This window comes from Peromyscus eremicus, chromosome 2 (assembly GCF_949786415.1).
Source record: "Peromyscus eremicus chromosome 2, PerEre_H2_v1, whole genome shotgun sequence".
NCBI classification, from domain to species: Eukaryota; Metazoa; Chordata; class Mammalia; order Rodentia; family Cricetidae; genus Peromyscus; species Peromyscus eremicus.
The window spans coordinates 137,604,064-137,626,847 of NC_081417.1; the positions used below are offsets into that span (position 1 = coordinate 137,604,064).

General features: G+C 43.5%; 1 protein-coding gene across 1 annotated transcript in view; it reads right to left on the minus strand.

Moving 5' to 3' along the window:
• Window positions 1-5,365: 5,365 nt before the first annotated feature.
• Window positions 5,366-22,784, minus strand: part of LOC131904047 (protein argonaute-1) — a 34,781-nt gene continuing 17,362 nt past the window's right edge. The window contains exons 12-19 of the mRNA XM_059254968.1: window positions 18,461-18,645; window positions 13,001-13,160; window positions 12,730-12,820; window positions 11,655-11,849; window positions 9,860-9,994; window positions 9,157-9,258; window positions 8,672-8,871; window positions 5,366-8,464 (exon numbers count right to left, since the gene is read on the minus strand). Of these exons, the coding sequence (XP_059110951.1) occupies window positions 8,356-8,464; window positions 8,672-8,871; window positions 9,157-9,258; window positions 9,860-9,994; window positions 11,655-11,849; window positions 12,730-12,820; window positions 13,001-13,160; window positions 18,461-18,645 (1,177 nt within the window). The 3' untranslated portion in view covers window positions 5,366-8,355. The remainder of the gene's footprint in view (window positions 8,465-8,671; window positions 8,872-9,156; window positions 9,259-9,859; window positions 9,995-11,654; window positions 11,850-12,729; window positions 12,821-13,000; window positions 13,161-18,460; window positions 18,646-22,784) is intronic.

A 22,784-nucleotide genomic window follows, 5' to 3' on the forward strand; every position in this document is an offset into this window, starting at 1 on the left:
CACTGATTGGCCATTGGCTAGGCAGGAAGTGTAGGCCTAGGAGTGTAGGACAAGGAGGAGAATAAAGCTGGGAAGTGGAAGGCTGAGTCAGAGAGACACTGCCAGCCACCATGATGACAAACAGCATGTGAAGATGCCGGTAAGCCACGAGCCATGTGGCAAAGTATAGATTAATGGAAATGGATTAATTTAAGCTATAAGAACAGTTAGCAAGAAGCCTGCCACGGCCATACAGTTTGTAACCAATATAAGTCTCTGTGTTTACTTGGTCAGGTCTGAGTGGCTGTGGGACTGGCGGGTGACAGAGATTTGTCCTGACTGTGGGTCAGGCAGGAAAACTTAAGCTACACATGTTCTTCGGTGTTATGTAGCCACTTAACCAACCTAAATCAGAACTTCCTGCCATGTGAAGCTATTTTCCTTATCTACGTAATTCAGTTTTGTAAGATGCAGCTGACAGCTGACAGATGAAAATGATTACTATGAAGATGCAGTATATAATACCGTATAAAACGTGTCAAGTGCCGCAAAGTAGCCAAGCCCTCCGTTTGCAGGTCAGTCATATTAACAGTCCACGGAAAGACCTTTCCCCAGACCTCACTAGTTCTGTTTTTCTCTCTTAAGAGAGAAGCTGCCTGCTTTGGGAAGGTAAGAGTTCCTGAGGGCTCTGAAGAACAACCCCTAAAGATTCGCCAGGTCACAGTGAGGCTGCTGCAGTTCAGAACAACGTGACAGTGTGTTCCGAATAGGTAAAGCCACAAAGGCTTAAAAAGCTTTGCTGTTATTTCCTAGGGAAAGCAGTTGCCGGTTATAAGTGAAGAAGTTCCAAATGCACCCCATTCTTCAGCAACCCCACTTTTCCAGCTTCTCCCTCCTGACGTGGCTGCTTTGAAGGATTGCTTCTTTCATATCCTCTGTATATCTTTCCAAACTTATGAGCCTTCCGAAGGCTACAGCCAAGAGGGCCTGAAAAAATGAGGAACCATTTAATATTCTAACTCAACATCATTGAAGTAAGCCAGGAGGTGGTGGCACATGCCTTTAATTCCCGCTCCCAGGAGGCAGAGGCAGGCAGATCTCTGAGTTTGCAGCCAGCCCGATCAGGGTGAGTTCAAGACAGCCAGGGCTACACAGAGAAACCATGCCTCAAACAAAAACCCCAAACATTATTGAAGTAATACAGACAGCAGCCTGGGGACATATGTTGAGGTTTACAACTTCTAAGTACGGTTTTTCACTGTAACCTCCAAACCCATAAGATTCTAGGGTCTAAGGCAAGAGATATCCACAATGTCCATCCTTACTTTGCCTTAGGGTCCATGCTATATCATATTTTTGCTAATAAAGGCAGAGGGAAAGCTGCCCAACCAGTGCTTTAAAAAGGGGGTATCTAAAGATACACGAAAAGCCTTCAATCAAAACGTGGGGCTCCAGGACCAGTTCACGAAAGTTTGATAAGCAACCAACTGCCCAACTGTGAAGTCTTTCAAAATAGAAAAACAAAAAAACAAAAAACAAAACCCCCAAACACCCTTTTGTGTCTTCTTCATGGTCATACATTTATCTTATTTCAACCAGTAATATGTCGTTCAAGCTCAACCAACCTTTAAGCTTTGCGGTAGAAAGGGTCAGCGTGTCGAGGTGGCTGTATCCCACAGGAAGTGACAGGTGGTCACCCCAGGCTTAGTGTTGTAATCTGCAAAGTCGTAACATTTGGCCTCCAGAGGACTGGTAGACCTAGTATATGTACACTGTCTGCCAGTGAGGATTCTCCCTGGGCTCTCTGCCGGAACCCTTCTCTGAACCATCTCCCCCAGTGTTCAGAAACCACAATGCTCTAGTGGTACCAGGGAAGATGCCACACCATACAAGCTTGACAACCACGCCACCAGTGTACAAAACCAAGGAGTGTGTGCAGTTGGGGGTGAAAGTGTTGGGAAAGATAACACCCTGACACGAAGATATCTTTTTCTACTCTGCCTATCTGAAGATGCGGGCTTACCTAAAGGTTCAGGGTTGCTGATTCCATTTATTTTTATTTTTATTTATTTATATTTTTTGAGGCGGGGTCTTACTATGTAGCTCTGACCTGGAGATCACCATGTAGACCAGGCTGGCCTGTGAGCCAGAGGTCACCTGTCTCCCGAATGCTGAGGCTGAAAGTGTGCGCCACCACACCTATCTTAATATCATTTCTTGATTTTCCCCTCCATTCTCATGATCTCTGGCTCATTTCACTCATTCTCAAATATAACTCTCCTGGTATCTGCTATCGTCCAGAGATGACAGAATAGAATGTAGTTTGTTCCTAGAGGTTCACAGTCCTGGAGAAGACAAGTCCAGGAAGCTAGGTTCTGTCTGGTGCACCAGCACACAACCTCTGAAGCTGCTTAGGGACACAGGAAATTTATTTTTCTCCTAGGAACAAGAGGAATCTGAAAGTGATGGCGGTGTTATCTGATGGACAACTTGGAAGTCCTAACCTCAGACTTTATTTTTCCCCCAATAGTCATTTTTTGAGTACTAGAGAATGACCAGTTATATTGTGAGATCTGAGACAAGAGGGGGGGTGGGATGATAACAGGGGCCAGGGTGGCTGGGACTCCTCCTGTCCCTTTCCCCTTTATTAAAGCAGCCTGAAAATGTATCTGCTGGTAACTTGGCTGTCACCTCATTCCTGCCTCCTCCCCCTCCACAAGGCCATTGCTATTTTTCTAGGCTGTCTCCCTTGTGCCTGTGGCTCCACCTTCTACCCAGTGTGACTCCAGTATTTCTAACAGCAGTTTCCTATTTTGCCTAAGCAATCTTAGGGTGTGTCTATGGAAACTTTATTCCTACCTGAAATCTCAAAATCTGAGGCTGGCAGGGTGCTGTGGGCTTCAGATTCCAGTACACAGGAGGTGGAGCTCGGGAGGTTGTGAGGTTGAGGGTCACCAGGGATACAGAACAAGACCCTCAAAGAAAACTCTTTGCATACCAGGCTAATCATCATCTTTCATCAGGAGAAGTACCATATTCCTTCTATAGTCTCACCGATCCCATCTTGATGAGAATGTGTCAGTATACTCATGTTCAAGTAGAAACATAAGCTCTAGATTCTCCTCCTAAATTCTCCCATCAGTCATGATGTCCTACTAATTTTACATCCTGCTTCTCAAATCTGCCCTTACCTTTCCCTCTGCACTGCTACAGCTTTGGGCCAGCCACTTGTAATCGTTTGTACCGGAAGACTTTGTGACCAGTGATCTCCCCAAGAAACTTTTTTTTTTTTTTTTAATTTTTAAAATTTTTTCGAGACAGGGTTTCTCTATGTAGTTTTGGTGCCTGTTCTGGAACTCGTTCTGTAGACCAGGCTGGCCTCGAACTCACAGAGATCCGCCTGGCTCTGCCTCTCGTGCTGGGATTAAAGGCGTGTGCCACCACCGCCTGGCCCAAGAAACTTTAAAGACATCCTGTTTTTATCAGTTTTGAATTGTGCCCATCTTCTTCAACAATACTTCTGGCACAGAGTTTTGCATGTTTGTGAAATGAAGAATACAGAGACCCTGTGAAGTACGATTGCACGACAATCTATTATTCCATCCTAAAGCCTATTGGAGATGTAATTAATCTCAACAAGTTTATTTTGCTGGTAGGGAAAAAAAAAACAAAAACCAGAGACTGAACTTTAGAAATAAAAGCCACTGTTGTCTTTATAAAACACAGAATTGTGCTGCTGCTGTTGCTTGCTTGAGAAGGGACTGTACATTACAGCTGCTGGGGTAATTTCACAATGGACGGGACAAGGGACAGCTCAAAGCAGGACACGAACACAAGTCTCAATGGGAAACATCGCAAACAAGTACAGCCGTGGGGCTCCAGGGACTTCCCCATCCATGCTGGACTCGAGAGGAATAAAAAGTTTAGAAAATAAAGTGAAACCCAGAGTAGTCACACATGCCCACCACATGGCTGCTAAGTACAACATCATACACCAATCAGGCTGGACTGTGTGCACAGGAAGTCATTTCATTCTTCCTTATTGCTATGACACCAGAGGACTCAGTGCATTGAGACACATTGTCTTTACTTACACAATTCTTGGAGACTTTCTGATTTCCCTTTTTAAGGAAGGAAATCTGCCTTCCTTACATTATTCTGTTTTGTTTTGAGCCCATTCTTTCCATTCCCTTTCCTGGGCTATCGTACAGCAGCCAGAGGTTCTAAGTCAGTAGGAGCAGAGTAAGGGGAGAGCACCAACCCAGCCTCTCTCCTGGCTCAGGGAGAAGGCAAGTCCTAGTAAGTGGGTAGAAAGAGAAAACCAGAGAATCCCTCTTTCCCAGTCTGCTTAGAAGGCCAAGTAGCAAAGACTGCCTTGCATATCCCTGCCATGACCCCTGCCCAAGGAAGGCATCTTAACTACCATCCTGGGTTATCCAAAGCCCAGGAAATTAGAAAACAAAACAAAACCTTTCCTGACATAAATTTCCAAAACTGCCTTTTGGCTAGGTGAGAGGTGACTCTTCTACCCTGAAAGGGAAGAAATTTCATCCTCCTTTGTGATGCCTGATGCCAGGTCTACAACATTAAGCAGCCTTGTAGACATTCCATGGGCCAGCAAAGAAAACCGTGTCCCTGGCATCATTTCCACAATTCTGGTTAAAAAAGAAAACTGTCCAAAAACATTGCTGCTCAGCCAACGAGGAGGCCATAGAGAAACTATGCTACAGTTGAGAACTCGATTTTTGGAGTAGTTCCATACTTTTAGGTTAGTTATGTTCAACTGTAGTCATATTCCAAGCATACATTCCCAATCACAGTAGCTCCAGGCCTATCCCAGGTGGCCGGCACTAGCACCTCAACCGATGTTCACACTGGACTGAATACAAAGCAGCGCTCTCCTTTACCACCTCTTATCCAGACTCTCTCCATTCTCTTTTCACTCTCTTCCTCTAAATCCATCCTCTAGCCGGCTACTCTTTAATACCCAAGTAGTTCAACTCTAGGACAATCTCAGCAGAGAGAGGCCCCAGGTAGTGAGAAAAAGCAGCAGCGCTAGAAACGAGAGCAATCGGTTCCACAGAATGGAGAGGTGTTGAAACTGCCAGAAACCCTACTGATTTTGTCGGTTAGACAGGCCTGCTGGTCGGACCTACTGTAAGCTTGAGGACAGTGCAACCCACGGTTAACACCCTTGGGCATGAGAAACAGGTTTTTGGTCTTCTGTAGTCAATGAGCAAAGCCTGACCTTGCCAACTAACAGTGGGATCATTGCAGCCATGCAGAGAATTCATTATCACACAGGCAGACAGGCAGGCAGGCCAGCCAGCAAGCAAGCTGAGTGAAGAGGGAAAAGGAAGCCAGGGAAAGCCAGAAGAGGAAAAGGGAAGCCAACAGAGGGGTGAGGGAAAGGAGAGAGAGATCGAAGGTGAAGGTGGACTGACTCCTCCCAGTGCCTCCGTGGAGCTTGGCACCACGCACCACTCAAACCAAACCCAAACGAGCTGAGCCGTGCGGCCACACCACTTTTAATGTGTGCACACCGCCTCTGAATGAGGAGAACCCACATGGTCCGGAGCAGTTGAATCTGAAGGATTTGTTTTGTTTTGCTTTTTAATCACAGCAAGAAGTTGTATTACCCACGTTACTTTTCTCGATTTTCCTTTTTATTTTTTTCTGAGACATGGTTTTGCTATGTAGTGCACCCTGGCCTGGAATTCACTGAGCAGCCCAGGCTGACCCTGAACTTGCGAATCTTCTGCTTCAGCCTTATTGCTGAGATTATAGAATTACAGACATGGGCCATCATGCCCAGCATCCTCTTGCTTTGATTTCTTGAATGGCACATAAATACCAGAGGACTGAAACTGCTTTCCAATCCCTAGCTTGAAACCCACATGGAGAGAGTGAGGCAAAGAAAAAAGGAGAGAACAAAAACTTGTGGCTGGAGTTGTGACAGTCACCTGTTCCCTATGGGCATCTGCAAATGCTGGTGAATGATTGGACCCTCCAGGAATAGTGCCCTTATCCACGCCCCCAAATGTACCCCAGTTGACAGCACACGTCTGTGGAGAGCTCCCTCCCCTAAGGGTGACGGAACAAGAAGTAGACTGTATGTGAAGGCGATGGACAGGGCAGATGGAGTGTTGGCATCACTCTCTTTAGGCACTTGTGTAAGGAATGTAGGCTCTCCAGTGAGCTGCCTCTTCCCAGAGCCCTCTGTTCTGTTCTTCGGCTGGGATTGTGCCCATGGGGCACTCCATACTGTGCCAGCAGAAAACAAAGTACAGGAGGAACTACTAAACAGTCCTGGGCTTTTTCCACAAGGAATGTTTGTGCTACCTTTTGGGTAGTTACTAAGCCATGTAGCCAGCCACAACTGAACCTGGACTGTTTGCATAGCAAATCTGGGTCTGTACAAGGACTACTGGAGAGAGGTTTTGACTCCACAGGCCAGGATTCAGACCTTCCTTTCTCCAGCTGGCCTCTAAGCCTGGGCTAGATCTAAACTATCATGGCTTCATCCCCAGAGTACGGCAAACCTAAGCTCAGGCTCCTTAGAAGGGGACTCTGTACACCAAAGTTCAAATTCCCCATCCCAAGCAGTAGTGCAGGAAGGAAAGAAGAACAGTCAAGGAAAGAGGGTGCCTTGCTTCACGGTCAGCAAGGACAAAGCTAGAACCCACTTCTTTTCCAGTCCTGCAAGACAGCTGAACCCCAGTATCTCGAGAGAGGAGGAGAAAAAGAAAAGCCTATGCCACCCACTCACATGCCCTAGTGGGAAATAGGAAAAATTCATTTGTGTAAACAGAAGCAATAGGGAGCAGCAAAATTCTCCAGCCTGTCCAGAGGACATGCTAGAACCTCTGTTAGTCAAAGGATCAAAGGACAGTCCAGTCCAGAGACAGGGAAGATTCACTTACAGGAAAGAGTAAAGGGTGGGGCAGTGGAGGTACTGTCTGCAGAGAGGGAGGGCAGAGGCTGAGCCCCGCCTAGGGAGACAACCACCCCCTACTTAGCCAGGCCAGAATACAAGTCAGGGCCACAGTTCCTTCTGATGGCTCCATGCTTCTGGGATGCAAACTCATCCAGTATGAGAGGGATTTCCAGATTTTGGCAATAGACTCAAGTTATGGTATAAAAATAACATTTAGTTTTGTTTTCTTATTTTAGTCCTAAAGATCTTGTGTTATGAGACACCCCAGTTAAGAAATATTGAAACAAAAGAGACTTGATCATTGGGGGAAAGAAGCCAAGCATGAGGAACGCTACCACAGTAACTCTAGACCTGGCAGGGTGGGGGTGGGGCCAAGGAAAAGGGGGAGGAGCTAAAGGGGAAGGCCAAGGGCCAGTCATCTCAGCAGCTCGGAGACTTGTCATGTCTGAAAGTGCAAATGTCAATGGATTTTAACCATCTGAGGTTGTGACCTTTTCTTAAAAGCTCAATGAATATGGAAGTCAATTCCTTCAAATGAAAGATAGCTGGCATTCTAGCTGGAGGCTTGCTGGCGTTGGGATATTTCTTCCCTCCCTCCCGACCTCCTCTCCCCCCACCCCGTCCCACAAAGAAAGGTACAAAAGGTTGCAGTTCTGCAGCATTACCGTTACAGGGAAGGCACTGTTACCCACCAGCCGGCGGAAGGAAGACAGGGTCGTGTCACTTCAGAGCTAAGTGCCATAGTGCCTTAAGTGTTACTAGGGGCTGGATGTCTGTCAGGGAAGAGGCATATGGGGTAGAAAATATGGAGAGGAATAATTGGGGGGTGGGGGGGTGGCAGCTGGGGAGGAGCAACCCAAACCATTAGCATTAAAAATCTCCCTACAAACTGGATTCTGAACCCATGAAAACATCTAGTATCCTAAAATATTGATCTGAGTCTGTTTTCATTTTTCTTCTTAAACAAATCTAGACCTTTTCTGATTAAGGCTCCTAAAAATTCCTTCCCTCCTCCCACCCGTTTTCTCAAGCCCCTCACTTTCTCATCTAGAATTATCAAACCCAAACATACCAGCATTTGACCACAGGACTGCAGAGCCGACCCTAGCAGGCTGTCAAGCATGAGTCTTTAGCACTGTGAGCCACACGAGACAACTGTGTGTATGGTGGGCACTAATGCTGCCCTTTTGGTCCAGTGGGGTCAGATGTGACACGATGGGGAGGCGGGGAGGACATGAGGTTGCTATCAGATTCCTGGCTGGTAGTCTGTCCTGCTGGTCCTCTTCCCACCCTTAGATCCCCTCTGTAGATAGAAACAAGGTCTCCTATACGCCTCCCGACCCCACCTCCCTCTTCCTTGCTTCCTCTGGATTTGGGTGGTACAGCTCCCAGGGCTTGGAAAGCTTTCTTCTATCCAGTGAGGTAACAGCGTTCTGCCTTCAAGCGAAGTACATGGTGCGTAGAGTATCCTGGTGAACCTGCACAGCTTTGGCCAGGGCCTGGGGGTCTCGCCCATTGCTCTGCCCCGATATGTGGCTCCCCTCTCCACTGAAAAAGAAAAATACGGAAAGTCCTTCCAGGTAAACTGAACTGCTGCTAATTCCCCCACCCATCCCTACAGCGCCAATTCACATACCAAATTAAGAGAAAACACCAACCCAGGTTTAGGTAGGATAACATTCACTTCCTTCTTCCAACAGAAGTGGAAAGGGTCAGCGCGAGAGGCTGAAGCAAAAGGAAGCAGCCAGCCTTTACCTGTCATGCTCCTTGTCTACCAGGTGGTATCGTGCCCGGAAAGCCACCAAGCGGGCATAGTAGGCAGGTGCTGGGATGGAGACAGAGCGTGTGCATCGTACGTAAGTGTGGCACAGCTGGTATGTCAAGATCTGGAGTTCATCTGCTGTGAACCGGTTGTCATCCCACAGGACATAATAATGGGACGGTCGGCTGGTACCCTAGGAAAAAAAAGTGGGAAGTGGTCCGTGATTGGGCAAAGGGGATGGCCGCTGACAAAAGTGCAATACTAATTAAGAATGTGGCAGGCTGGATGACCACACCCTACCCCTCATGAAGACACAGACACAAAACTAGTATAAAGCGACCTGCAAGTGTCCTAGAGGCTTACTAACAATAGTCCCGCTTTTAATGTACAAGGCTGTAAGACATATTCTAGATGCAGCAGGGATAACCAACTAAGCCTTGACCCAACAAAAACCCCAGGACCCGTGCGGTCCAGCTACCTGGATGCCTGCATGGCTGCACAGATAGAAGTCAAACTCGAACGGGTGGGTGATGTTGGTGTCCACAGTGGTCCCAGCAGGGATGTTTCCACTCTTCCCAATCTGTAGAGACAAACACAACCAAGATCCCAAGACCTGCCTGGCCCTGACTAGGGCCTTAGCTGGATTCTACTTTCTCTCCGAAAAGTCCAAGAACAAAGAAGTTTCTATTCTCACAGGGAACTAGGTCTTGAGACAATAGGCTTCTAAAGTCAAGTGTCTGAATCCTGGTTTTGCTATTTACTAGCAAGTCATTTAACCTTTCTGAGGTTAAACGGAGATACTACTAGTACCTACCTCACAGAGCTGCTGTGAGGAAGATTCCTTGAACAGGGTCTGGCACATAGGAGAAGTTCAATAAATGGTAGTTCCCTTTCCCTTCTCTGGGAGTATATATATATATATATATATATATATATATATATATATATATGGTCTAGGCCAGGGAGCCAGGAGGAGGAGAGGAAGTATAAGGGAAGGAGGGGAGGAGGAGGCACTAAGGGAAAGAAAGTGGTAGAGGATGGGCCAAAAAGCCATGGGGACAACAGCCAGGGAGGACACACAGGAAAAAACACTAAATTCCCAGACGTTCTCTCAAGACTTCTCTCTCAAAGTAAAGGAGACAGGAGGAGGGTGTTGGTGGCCTCTACACTTCTTCACTCACTCGCTCATTCTTGTCAGCACAGAAAAGGCGGGTGTGATGGCGTTTCTGCACCACAATGTAAGTGATCCCAGGCTGGTAGTCTTTTTCCAGTTTGATGCAGGCATCTCGAATGGCAAGCAGCTCATAGTGAAGGATCTAGGCACAAGGTAAAGAGGGGGAAAAGGACACATGGTCCTTTGTGAGTTGAAAGGCACCACTGAACTAAAAACTTTACAACTTGTATATGGCTTTTTGCACATAAGCTTCATAAGCGGATGCTCAACAATTAGAAACGAGAGGTCCTGATACTCCTATTCATTTGATATGTTCCTAGAAAACCTAGGAGCCTTGGCCTCAGAAGACAGTACCTATCTGGTCTCCATGCAAAAGAGATCTTACAGAACTACATTAAGACGTGGAACTAGAAAGGTGTGGTGATGCACACCTTTAATCCTAGTGCTCAGGAGACAGAGGCAGGCAATTCTCTGAGTTTGTGGCCAGCCTGGTCTACATGGTGAATTCCAGGCCAAGCTACATAGTGAGTCCCTGTCTTGAAAGAAAGAAGGAAAAGAGGAAAAAAGAAAAAAGAAAAAAAAAGACACAGAACCAAAAATTACAGAGAAGATACCAAAAATTACAATATCCAAACTTAAGATGCCAGGAATGGTGGCACATGCCTTTGATCCCAGCACTTGGGAGGTGGAGGCAGGCAGACTCCATGAGTTTGAGGCCGGTCTGGTCTACAGAGTGAGTTTCAGGACAGCCAAGGCTATTATACGCAGAAACCTTGTCTTAAAAAACCAAATAAATAAATAATCCAAATTTAAGATCACGATTTCTAAGAGTAGACAGGGTTGAACTACCAGAGAGGAGTAGATGTATACAGTTCCAGAAGTGGATACAGAAGGGGATGAATATAAATTAAAAAATAAATACACCATATCAGGATTATAAGAAAATAGATATGCTACAATAGGCAATAGATACAGAAAGTCAAAACAGGTAGAGACTAGACTATAACTTAAAGCAAATCGTGTGCCTTGTATGCACGCAGCCTTGGGTTCCATCTCAAGGAACATAACAGAAAAAAACATTTATAAACTGGGCATAATGGTGCACACCTAGAACCCCAGCATGGACGAGGTAGAAGAAGGGGAATCATAAGCGTGTGGCCAATGTGGGCTACAGAGAAAAAGAATTATTTGTATGGTAGAAAATGATGAACTTTGAAATGAGCTAAAACCAGACTTCAACAAGTTTTTAACACCCCTAAGTCTCATTTTTACCATATCTATTGATTTTACTAATAAGAATTATCTCAGATGGCTACTATGATAACTGATAAGTAAAAAATTGAAGGCATAGAAGTCTCAGGAGCTTAATAGCTGCTGATTGCTTAGTGGAAACAGTTGAATTTTAACATAAGGCTATGTGAAACTAGGTTCCAGGTGATATTCAGGTATGTTAACACTGGTCTGGCTGCAAGTGGTGGCAGACACCTTTAATCCCAGCCTTCAGGAGGAAGACAGGGAATCTCTGTAGTTGAGGCCAGCTTGACCTACATAGTGAGTTCCAGGCCTGGCAGAGCTACTGGTGAGACCCTGTCTCGAAAGAAAAAGAACCACTAGTCTAAATGGTCTTCAACACTAACTACCAAAAGGCACTGAGAAATAGGGTTGAAACAAAAGTCTATAGATACTTACTACTCTACTCCTCAGTTGTGATTCACGGCCTCTCCCAGCACCCACTCCCATTAGCTTTGAAAAGCAGTCCTCTGGCCTCCACAAGAAAATGAACCAGCCACTAGGGACCATACCTGGGGGAGCTGGCCCTCAGGGACCCCATCTCGGTAGAAGATGATTCGGGTGGGCTTGAAGCGAGTGGACTTGTAGAACTGGATGAGCAGCTCACGCACCATATATGACAAGTCTTCAATGATCTCCTGCCGGGGGCGCTGCACACGCACGGTAGCACAGTAGCGGCTGGGGTGTGCGTCCATGCTGCCGACCACCTGACAACAAAGAGAAAGCAACAGCTTCTAAATACCCTCTTCTCGTGCTGTGACATAACGGGGGTGGGAAAGGACTGCTAGGTAAGAATGCTGCATAACTGGACGAGCTCATTTGATGTGTTCCTAGACCAGGAGTCTTGGCATCAGAGTACCTATCTGGTCTCCGTGCAAAGAGATTGAGAAGGGGTTAAGATCCAACAAACACTGGTTTCAGTCTGCTCTGCTACAAAAGCAGATTCCCTTAATATGTGGTAAGAATGATTGCTTTCAGTGCCCTTGCAATACACAGAAAATACCTACGCCCATCAGAATGACATGAGCCCTAAGAATGACCTTGAACTCCTGATCCACATTCATGCAGCTGCATTTTATATTGTTTTTTTTCTTCATTGTTCCTGTCAAATTAAGTGCCCTAGGGATGAGACTCTCTACTTCAGAGGTGAAATGCTTTCCTAGTAGACCAAGGTTCTGGGTCTGGCACCCACTATAAAAGGGAAAGGAAAAAAAAAACTAAGTGCTCCAGATACCATAAGGAGTAGAGACAGTTAATCTGCTTGATGGATCAATGGTCAAAGTGAAGTAGAAGTAAAAGAAAGGCCAATCCTGAAAGTAATTCCTTTAAAAGAGATTCCAGAGAAGAGATACATAGTCACTTCCTTACCCTCCCCAAAACTGGAGTGAAAAAGAAAAACAAAAATGTAAAGAAAGAGTGACTGAGAGACAAAGTTTCTGGCCACAGGCTATATTATCCCTACCCTAACTCCCAGATCCTCCTTCCTCCAGAAGGTGCCATTCAGAGTTAGGTTAATGGGTCACAGGGACGGTGCCCTGAGAGAGCAAGACTTGGGCATGGAACTCAGAGTTAAAAAGAATCACTCACCGCTGTGATAGACGGCTTCTTCCCGTCCCCAGCTGGGGGGTGTGTAACATCTGCTCCCAGGAAAATCACTGGCTGTTGAAAAACAGCAGAGCTGAGCAAAGAAAGAAAACAAAATGGTGAGGGACTGAGTCTTCCCTGGCTGGTACCACCCAGACCCCATTCTAGTCTCCTCCCTCTTCTGTTCCGGTCACTCTGTCTGGAGAGGGCTCCTGTCTTTTCACCAACCCACAGCAAGCTACCTTGACAAAAGCAAGTGAATAAGTGTTCATACCGCTGGTGTGGGACGAGGATGTTGTTAATGCCACCGAGTTTGACATTGATCTTGAGGCAGAGGTTGGACAGAGTCTGAGGTGAGGTCTTAACCACATTCTTCACCTGCACACACTGTGTTGCCATTCCCAAGAGTGTATCTCCAACACGTTTCACTTCAGCTATGGGCAGAGAGAAAACGGATCAGTGCATTCGGCAAATTTACTGAAAGTCTACTAGATGTCACACCTATGTGAAGTTCTAGGGAACACAATGACTAGAAATATAGGGTTCCTGGTCCTTATTCTTCTAGTGCTTAATATCTAATACTAATCTTTAAAACCACAAAAAATGTAACAGTGGTAAACAGAGCTATAAAAATGTGTAAGGGGGGTAATAAGGAGCATATGATAATTGAACTGAAATCTGGAAAGGAGGGGTTTCAAAGAGGGCAGTCCCAGCAGAGGGGAAACATAAATGATGGTTGACACTCATGACCCCAGCAACTGGGAACTGAAGCAGGAAGAGCATGACTTTAATGGTAGCCTGAGTTACAAAGTAAGAGTCTCAAAAGAAAACAACAACAACAAAAAGAGCAAACAACAGTCTATCTGAAAATAGTAAGGTATTTTTGAGTAATTCAGAGCCAAAAGAAAAGAATGTGACCCCGGTGCTGAGCTACAGAAAAGTAAGGGTAGCTTACTCAGATAGGTAGTTGAGGGGCAGGGGTCATAGGAAGTGGTACAGTGTGTGTTTTTAACACCAGTGAGTGGCTGGGTCAATCCCTAGCACAGAAAAAGGCAGCTGAGTTGTCGATAAGGAAACATGAGTTCAAGAGATATCTAAGAACTTGGTTATAAACTCTATGCATAAGGGAAATGAGCTTTTATGGATTATTTTATTAATAAATTTTCAGTCTAGTACAGAACAATGGGTTTCATTAGATATTTTCACACATATGCCTTGTTAATGGATTACTTTTAAGTCTTTAGTTTTCCTAACAGAAACAGATCATAAATTCTTTGAGTTTGAAGCATAGTATGGATATAACTAGGCAAACAGGATTGGTGGTTGGAAGCTTTTTTTTTTTTTCCCAGTTGCAAATTTGTGCAATACTGAAGTACAAGTAGTAATTGAAGGCATGCTCTTGGTGGGTCACTAACAAAGATGGAATTCAAAGAGAAGATAGTTTTAGAAGCTCCTGGGGCTAGGAAGCCAAAAAGTCAGCAGTTAAAAAAAGAAGAAAAAAAAAAGTTGAAGAAAACCTTGCATTTGCAGAACAAGCCAAAGAAGATGAGTCTGTAAAGGAGGAGAGTTCACCAGAGGTAGGGGGAAGACCAAGGCAGTGTAGTAGTATGAGTACCAAAGGAAAAGAAGAAACAAGTAATTAACAAAGTCAAATGCAGCTGAGAGAGCAGGTAAAATGAGAAACATTAACCTTCTTTGTATTTAGTGATACTGAAACAACAAAAAAAGTGTGTAGAAACAAGAATTGTTTTAGTGATATATAATACGAACATAGAGGAAGAGTTTGATATGTTTTCAATGGGAGCATATTTAAAAGACTAAAGAAATCCTTTTTACTTCTCTAAAAGAGAAGTGAGTTACAAATCTTTAGAAATCAACATTCAGAAAAGCCAGACAAAACATCTTTTTGAAGACAGCAGAGAAACGCTAACCACAACTCAAGAGACTGGAACTTCAGAGAGGGAGGAAATCTCACAGCCATGAACTATCGACATTCCGAAGATAATGTCCCCTGTACCCACTTGCTGACTCTAGGAGTGAACAGAAGGCTGAGATTCCAGCCTCGACAACAGCAGTGGACAACTGCCAGGGACAGAAAAGCGGTAGAATGTTTGCTCTCTTTACATTTAGATTATTTCCAAATGTGCAACATGAAAAACAAATTAAAGAAAACAAAATAGTATCTTCAAGCTGGACATGGTGATATATACACAACAGTAAGTTTGGTTCCAGCATCCACATCGAGCAACTCACAACTGCCTGTAACTCACATGCTCATAAACACAGGCACACATACACATACTTTAAAAATGCAAAAAAAAAAAAAAAAAAAAAAAAAAAAATCTTAAAAGAATTTCAAATGGCTGAAAGACATTTAAGGAAATGCTCAACGTCTTTAGTCATCAGAGAAATGCAAATCAAAACGACTATGAGATACCACCTTACACCTGTCAGAATGACTATGATCAAAAACACTAATGACAGTCTATGTTGGACAGGATGTGGAGCAAGCGGAACACTCCTCAACTGTTGGTGGGAATGCAAACTTGTACAACCACTGTCAAAATCAGTATGGCGGTTTCTCAGAAAATTGGTTATCAATCTACCTTAAGACCCAGCCATATCACTCTTGGGCATAAACCCAAGGAATGCTCAATCATACCACAAAGATACATGCTCAACTATGTTCATAGCAGCATTATTCATAATAGCCAGGAGCTGGAAACAACTTAGATGCCCATCAACTGAAGAATGGATTAAGAAAATGTGGTACATATACACAATGGAGTACTACTCAGCAGAGAAAAACAATGACAGCATGAAATTTGCAAGAAAATGGATGGAACTAGAAAATATCATCCTGAGTGAGGTAACCCAGATTCAGAAGGACACACATGGTATGTACTCACTCATAAGTGGATACTAGATATAAAGCAAAGGACAATCAGACTGCAACCCACAGATCCAGGGAGGCTACCTAGCAGGGGGGACCCTAGGATGACTGTGGCTTATAATAAGTTTTAGTTTTGCCCAATCACAGGGCAAGCTTTAGTGAAACATTTCACTATTAGGGTAAGAATTTGTAAGCCGGGCGGTGGTGGCGCACGCCTTTAATCCCAGCACTCGGGAGGCAGAGCCAGGCGGATCTCTGTGAGTTCGAGACCAGCCTGGGCTACCAAGTGAGTTCCAGGAAAGGCGCAAAGCTACACAGAGAAACCCTGTCTCAAAAAACAAAAAAAAAAAAACAAAAACAAAAAAAAAAACAACAAAAAAAAAGAATTTGTACTGTATCAAGCTGATGAAAGAAAATGCTGGCCATACTTTCAGGAGAGGCTAAAATCTTTTTAGATTATGGATTAGCCTATAGAAAAATGTCTGCCGTAAATCAGACAGTGAAAGGAAGATGAATAGGAATCTCACTTACACAATTTAAGTAAAATGTAGCCCTCTGAACAGACGAAGATAGGTCTCTTCTGTATCTCAGAATCTAATCAATATTTATATGTATAAGTCAGCTATCATTTGGCTTAAAAGGGCTTATTGGCAAATGTTATCATTTTTACTATTTTCTACAGAGAAAATATTGTACTGTTTAAAATAACCTGGACTTTTGAATTATAACCTGTTTTTATGTTCAAGCTATCTGTGTATTATTTCTCCTACAGTTGTACATAAAATGTTTTTACATTCAAAAAAAGGACAAATACTATAGAATTGTATTACATGAAATACATAGAATATACAAATTTATAGAGACAGAAGGATTAAAGATGTTATCTCAAGATGGAGAAGAAAGGAATATAGAGCAGTGATTTCCTAAGTACAGAATCTCTGTTTTTGTGATGGAAAAGTCCCACAAATGGACAGTAGTATCAGGACATAATATCATGAATATAATAAATCAATACAATTAATGTAATTAATGAATACCATAAATAAAACTATTCAATGAATACTGCAAATGTAATCAATGAATACCACAAATGTAATTAATGAGTATAATTAATGAATATCATGAGTGTAATTAAAAAATTAAATGATTAATTAATTAATTAATTAATTAATTAATTAATTAATTAATTTAAAAAAGGGGGGGAAAGCCAAGCATGATGGCACATGCCTTTAATCCCAGCATTTGGAAGGCAGAGGCAGGCGGATCTTTGGATGAGAGGCTATAGTAAATTACAGCCCATCCAAAAAAAACCAAAAAGCAAAACAAAAAAAGGACACATATATCCTCTAAGTAAAATGATGACAACAGAAAATAAGTATAATTTGAACTAGGTTTTGAAAGGTGGAGAAAATTTTATGGGTAAGATGGGCAAAGAGAACATTCAGACACTCCGTAAAGGGAAAATGATGGGAGCAAAACACACCAGAGAGGAAAGTACAATCACAGAGTGATCGTTTAAAGCGCCTGCTCTTGCCAAGGACTCCCAAGAAGTTGCTTTTACATAACCAACTCAGCAAGCCTCAAGCAGTTTGGCGATCTGCCTCAGCTGGTTGACTGGTATAGGAAGGACTAGGATTGGGATCTCATTTCAGAGCAAGTGACGTTACACTACGTTTGTTACATGAACAGTACAGGAAAAAGGTGAAAGGTTACACAACATCAGGACCAAAAGTCCTTTATGCAGTACCGAATGAGGACCAGTGAAGTTTGGGGGTTTTACTGTTTTTAAAAAGTCTGATCTTTCTTCCTATATATACATATATATATGTAGTTATATATATATACGTAGTTATATATATACATATACATGTAGTTATATATATACACACACACATATATATATTATCACATTACAGTAATAGGTAATGGCCAAAGCAACCAAAATGAGTGAGAATATCAATAAAAGACAGATAGAAGGAAAAGGAAAGAAAATTTTAGAATACCAGGCATTCCTGGTAATGACAAAAATAGAGACAGGAAATGTAACCAGAAGTCAAAGGAAGAAGAGAACAAAACCAGGTCTCAATCCCAGACCTGCCTGAGGAGAAAAGTAGACAAGACAGAGGGAAGCAAGCTAAGAAGTTAGAGCTGCTGAGGGAGTGTGCAGAGAACGTAAAAACAACTCTTTCAAAGGGAGAAAAGCAATGCGAAAAAATGCTAAAGACATTGCAAAATTGTTGCAGTGTACTTCAGGACAGTTAATCTGCAGATGTGTACAGGCTGAGAGGCATGAAGTCCCAAAGGTACCAAAACTGGATGGGAACAAAACCAGAAGTGAAGGAAAAGGACAGCACAGTTTCTGAAGCAGGCAGAGATAAGGGAGGAAAACGGAGTACGAGACTTACTGTCATTTGTAAAATGAGAAAGAGGAAACAAGGAGAAATGTTGCAAAAAGCCCAAGCTACTACGAGGCAGGACAGCAGCAGAAGCACCACATGTTCAACTTGAGCTCATAACGTCCTAATAAATAACACACTCCTAAGGGACAGCTACCCGGCCTGACCCATCTCTGTATTCCACTACCTCAGCCTGGCAGAAAGACCCTGTCACAGAGGGGCCTAGAATGGGATGGAGTGTAACAAGTAAGTAAAACCGAATGACTCAATTGTTCAGACAGAATATTTCTCTGATTTAAAAAAATAACAAACAAACAAAAAACTGACATTAGTGAACATCTCTGGCTAACACCAAAATCCTCCACTGACTCCTCCCTAGAAGCCCCTAGAGGGCTGCTGTGAAATGAATCCTATCACTATCATCACCGTCCCCGGAGAACTGTACCATACACTGGCGTCTTCCCCGGCAGGATGACGATGATGAGCTGCAGTCCCGAGTAGGTGTTCTTGAGATGTCGGAACATGGGCTCCACGCTGTCTGCACCTTGTGCATACTTGCAGAAACAAGGCTGACCCTGGATGGGCATCCCTGCATCCTTGGAAATCTTCCGCAGCTGGTCTGTGAAGTTCCTGTAGCACAAACATGGTCATGGCAGGGTGTGATAAACCCCACTGAATCTGATGGACCAAACGCCTCCATCTTGGGTGTTCAGCACTGTGAGATTCTAACATGAATGATCCAACCACAGCTGACGTAAAAAACTACATTTATAGTAGAGGAAAACAAGACAGAGCTTGCTCAACTAGAGAGAGCAATAAGGGAGCTGAAGAAAACAGACAAGGAACCTGTGGGAATTCTCAGGGCTCCTGTCTTTCTGTGTGAGTGAGACCTGTGGATATCTGTACTCCATTACGTGTCCACAGGGGAAAACACACACACACACACACACACACACACACACACACACACACACACACACACACAGATGCCTAAGTGCAAGGCTTTTGTGCCCAGAGTAAAGGAGAATCTACCAGTGATGAAGAACAGAAGGTGCTCAGGAAAAGATGAGCCCCCCTACTCGTTCACTAAGGCAAAGGGCCAATCATTAAGCAAGCCTCTTTCCTCTGGCTGTAGGCTTTGTCCTGAGAAAGGCGGCAGAGTTGGTAAAGTGGGTGGATGTAGTACAGTAAAATAACCAAGTCACATAAATATACAAAAATGAAAGGCAAGCAATTTAATTTGTAAAAACCTTATCATTTAAAGTAAAGCAATCAGCAGTGAAGTGCCTGTCTGGCATGTACAAAGCCTTGGATTCGCACTCAGCACTGAAAAATTAATTAATAGGAGCAGTAATCAAAAAAGAGAACAGAAATGAAAGTTTCAAAAATATATACCACATATGTATCAATGACAGTTCAGGATGTATTTTTCACATATTTAATAAAAATATGTAAGGTAGATACAGCATATTTTATGCAAATTTAAAATCACATATACATCCTTAAAAAAATGGGTAAGAAGATTATAATACCAGCAACCACGTCAGGAGAGAATGAAACTAGAATGCAGGGCATCAAAAAATGTCAAATTTATATTGTTTAAAAAGAATGAAGAGCCGGCAGTGGTGGCGCACGCCTTTAATCCCAGCACTCAGGAGGCAGAGCCAGGCGGATCCCTGTGAGTTCGAGGCCAGCCTGGTCTACAGAGTGAGATCCAGGACAGGCACCAAAGCTACACAGAGAAACCCTGTCTCGAAAAACCAAAAATAAAAAAAAAAATAAATAAAAAAGAATGAAGAAACATGATAAAACTATGAATGTGGACTATATTATTTCTACATTATTATTATTATTATTATTATTGTGCTGGCTAACTTTTCATAAACAACAAAAAGCTAGAGACATCTGAGAGGAGGCTCAATTTTCAATTGAGAAAATGCTTTCATAAGATTCATCTGTAGAGGGGCTGGAGAGATGGCTCAGTGGTTAAGAGCACTGGCTGCTCTTCCAGAGGACCCAGGTTCAATTCCCAGCAACCACATGGCAGCTCACAACTATCTGTAACTCCAGTTCCGAGGGATCTGACACAATCACACCAATGCACATAAAACAAAGTAAAAAATTAAAAAAAAAAAAAAAAAAGATTCATCTGTAGAAAAGCCTTTTGGGCATTTTCTCAATTAGTGAATAATGTGGAAGGGCCCAGGCCATGTGAGTGGTACTAGTCCTGGGCAAGTGGTCCTCTGGAGCATAAGAAAGCAGGGTGAGCAAGCCAGTAAGCAAAATAAACTCATTCCTCCCCAAGTTGTTTATGGTCATGGTGTTTTAGCACAGCAACAGAAACCCTAAGACAATTATTTTGGGTTTTTTTTATAGTTTTACTATGTAGGCCTGACTGGCCTGAAATTCACTATATGTAGCCCCAGATGGCCTCAAACATGAGGCAATTTTCTGTCTGTGCTGAGATTTTCAGTGCTTGGATTACAGGCAGGATGTATCATGTCCACTAGCTACATTATTTAAAAAAAAAATCTTTTAAACAAACAAAAACTAATAAATAATAACATTAAAAAACCCCAGGGAAGTCCTTGCCCTGGAGGAGGTGGGAAGGGGGATGGATTGGGGGGACAGGGGAATTGGTGGCTGATATGTAAAATTAAATTAATTATAAAATTAAAAAAAAAACAAAACCTATAATCTACAGGTCTCAAGGCACACATACACTCATAATCCCGACATTTGAGAGTGAGTCAGGATGACTGCCATGAGTTCGAGGCCAGCATGAGAGATACAGAGTAACAGTGTCGCAAGAATACTGTCTCAACACCTCCACTCAAAAATGGAATGAATGAATGAATGAATGAATAAATAACTCACTAAAAGCTAACCATTGCCTCCTGTAAATAAGAGGGCTTTAATGGTCTGCTAACAGCATTTCTTCCTTTACTCTGCTCCATACAACTGTAGTCTAGCTACCAAACATTAATCAGTTGTTTTCCCAGACTTCGTTACTGACTGTGATCAGGATACTATGTCTAATGCCAGGAACCAAAAAGTATTCAGATGATCTAGAATGTAGAAGACCATATCCTAACAGTGACCCAGCTACAATGATAAAGCAGACAAAATCAACAGACCTGACTATGTTCATCCATCACTGACCAATCTCCAACTCCGCAGGCCTCTGGCTCCCCCACTGTCTTCGTGAAAAGGACGCTTTTCTCTGCCGAGCCCTGTGCCCTCCTCTAGACTCAGGAGCCTCTGCTTCATTTACTTCCCAGGGTTGCTAAGGTCTAGTTCTAACTTCTACTTTCTTCCCATAGTCTCCCCAGAGTCTTCTCTGCATGTCATAGTTTTCATGGCTGGAAACTCAGGAATCTCTATCTTTGACCCAGCACCACGCATTAAATGAGGTACCACTGATCCAGATCCACAGTCACGTTTTTATGCCCTGCATGTAGAAGTCACTGAGAGAAAAGAGTGCTTGATGCACTGAACTCCTCCAAACCTGAGATCCTAGGTTCATCAGTTCCTGGTAAACCCAAGAGGCCAAAGCGATAGATTTAAAAACACAAACAACAAAACACCTAGACAAGGACAGGACAAAGGAGCAGAAAAGAGATAGAGCTACCAATGAGATTACTATGGCATACAGGCAAAGAGCTGGGAGCCCTTCCAGCACAGCTACAATGCCAGACCAAATACCAGACCAGCCTAGACTAAACCTAACGGATCCAGGAAAGGAGACTAAAAAACAAATAAGGAAACAAAAAATTCCAGTGAAGAGAAACGACAATTATGATGGTGGTGGCTACGCGTCTGTGTGAGGTACGGGGAAGGGAGGACAAGGGCCTGGAAGGTCTCGATCCAGCAGGAGCTGACAGAAGTAATTCTATCAAAGACACAAAGGGCACAAATCTCCATTACCCTTTGTCACAACCAAAATGGTTAGCTCCACTGACCTCCCCACTACCAGAATATGATGATCCAGTTCTCATCCACAGAGCCACCGCTTAAAAGACAGCAGAAACTGAACCGCACCTTTTTTGTATGTACACTTACTGGTATTTTAAGCTAACTCAATAAAAACTAAAGACTATAGGAAAAGTGTCAAGTGACATTTCTATTTATTTATTTACTCACTCAGGTCATTACTTCTGTAACCTGTTTCATTAAGACAGACAACTGTCTTTCTCTTCCTCACTGCCATCTACTCCCAGCCTCTCAAGGACGATGATGGGCCTCTCAATTCATGTGCACCTACTTCAGGTCACTTGGATCTCACTTAACTCTGTACTGATGAGCACAGCTCAGAGGACCAGCTGCTGGTCCTTGATAGAAAAAAAAAAAAAAAAAAAAAAGCTTCTAATTAGAAATGTAAGCTCTGAAGCTCAGATCTGATTGGATCGTAACTCTGACCCTTTCCTGACGCGCACACTTTGGACAAGTCATTTAACCTCTTCAGCCTCGGTCTCCTGAAATAGTACCACATGTGCTGGTTTGCATGAGAATGGCCCCCAGAGGCTCACAGGCTTGAATGCCTGGTCCCCAGTCGGGAAAACTGTTTGGGAAGGAGGAGTGGCCTTGTTAGAAGGTGGCTTTGAGGTCTCAAAAGCACATGCCATTCCTGTCGGCTCCCTCTCTTCCTCTCGCTTGACCAGATGTGAGCTCTCAGCTATTGCTCCAGCACCATGCCTGCCGGCCGGCCAGCAGCCATATCCCTGCCATGACTGGTCATAGACTCATCCTCTGGTACTGTAAGGCCCAAT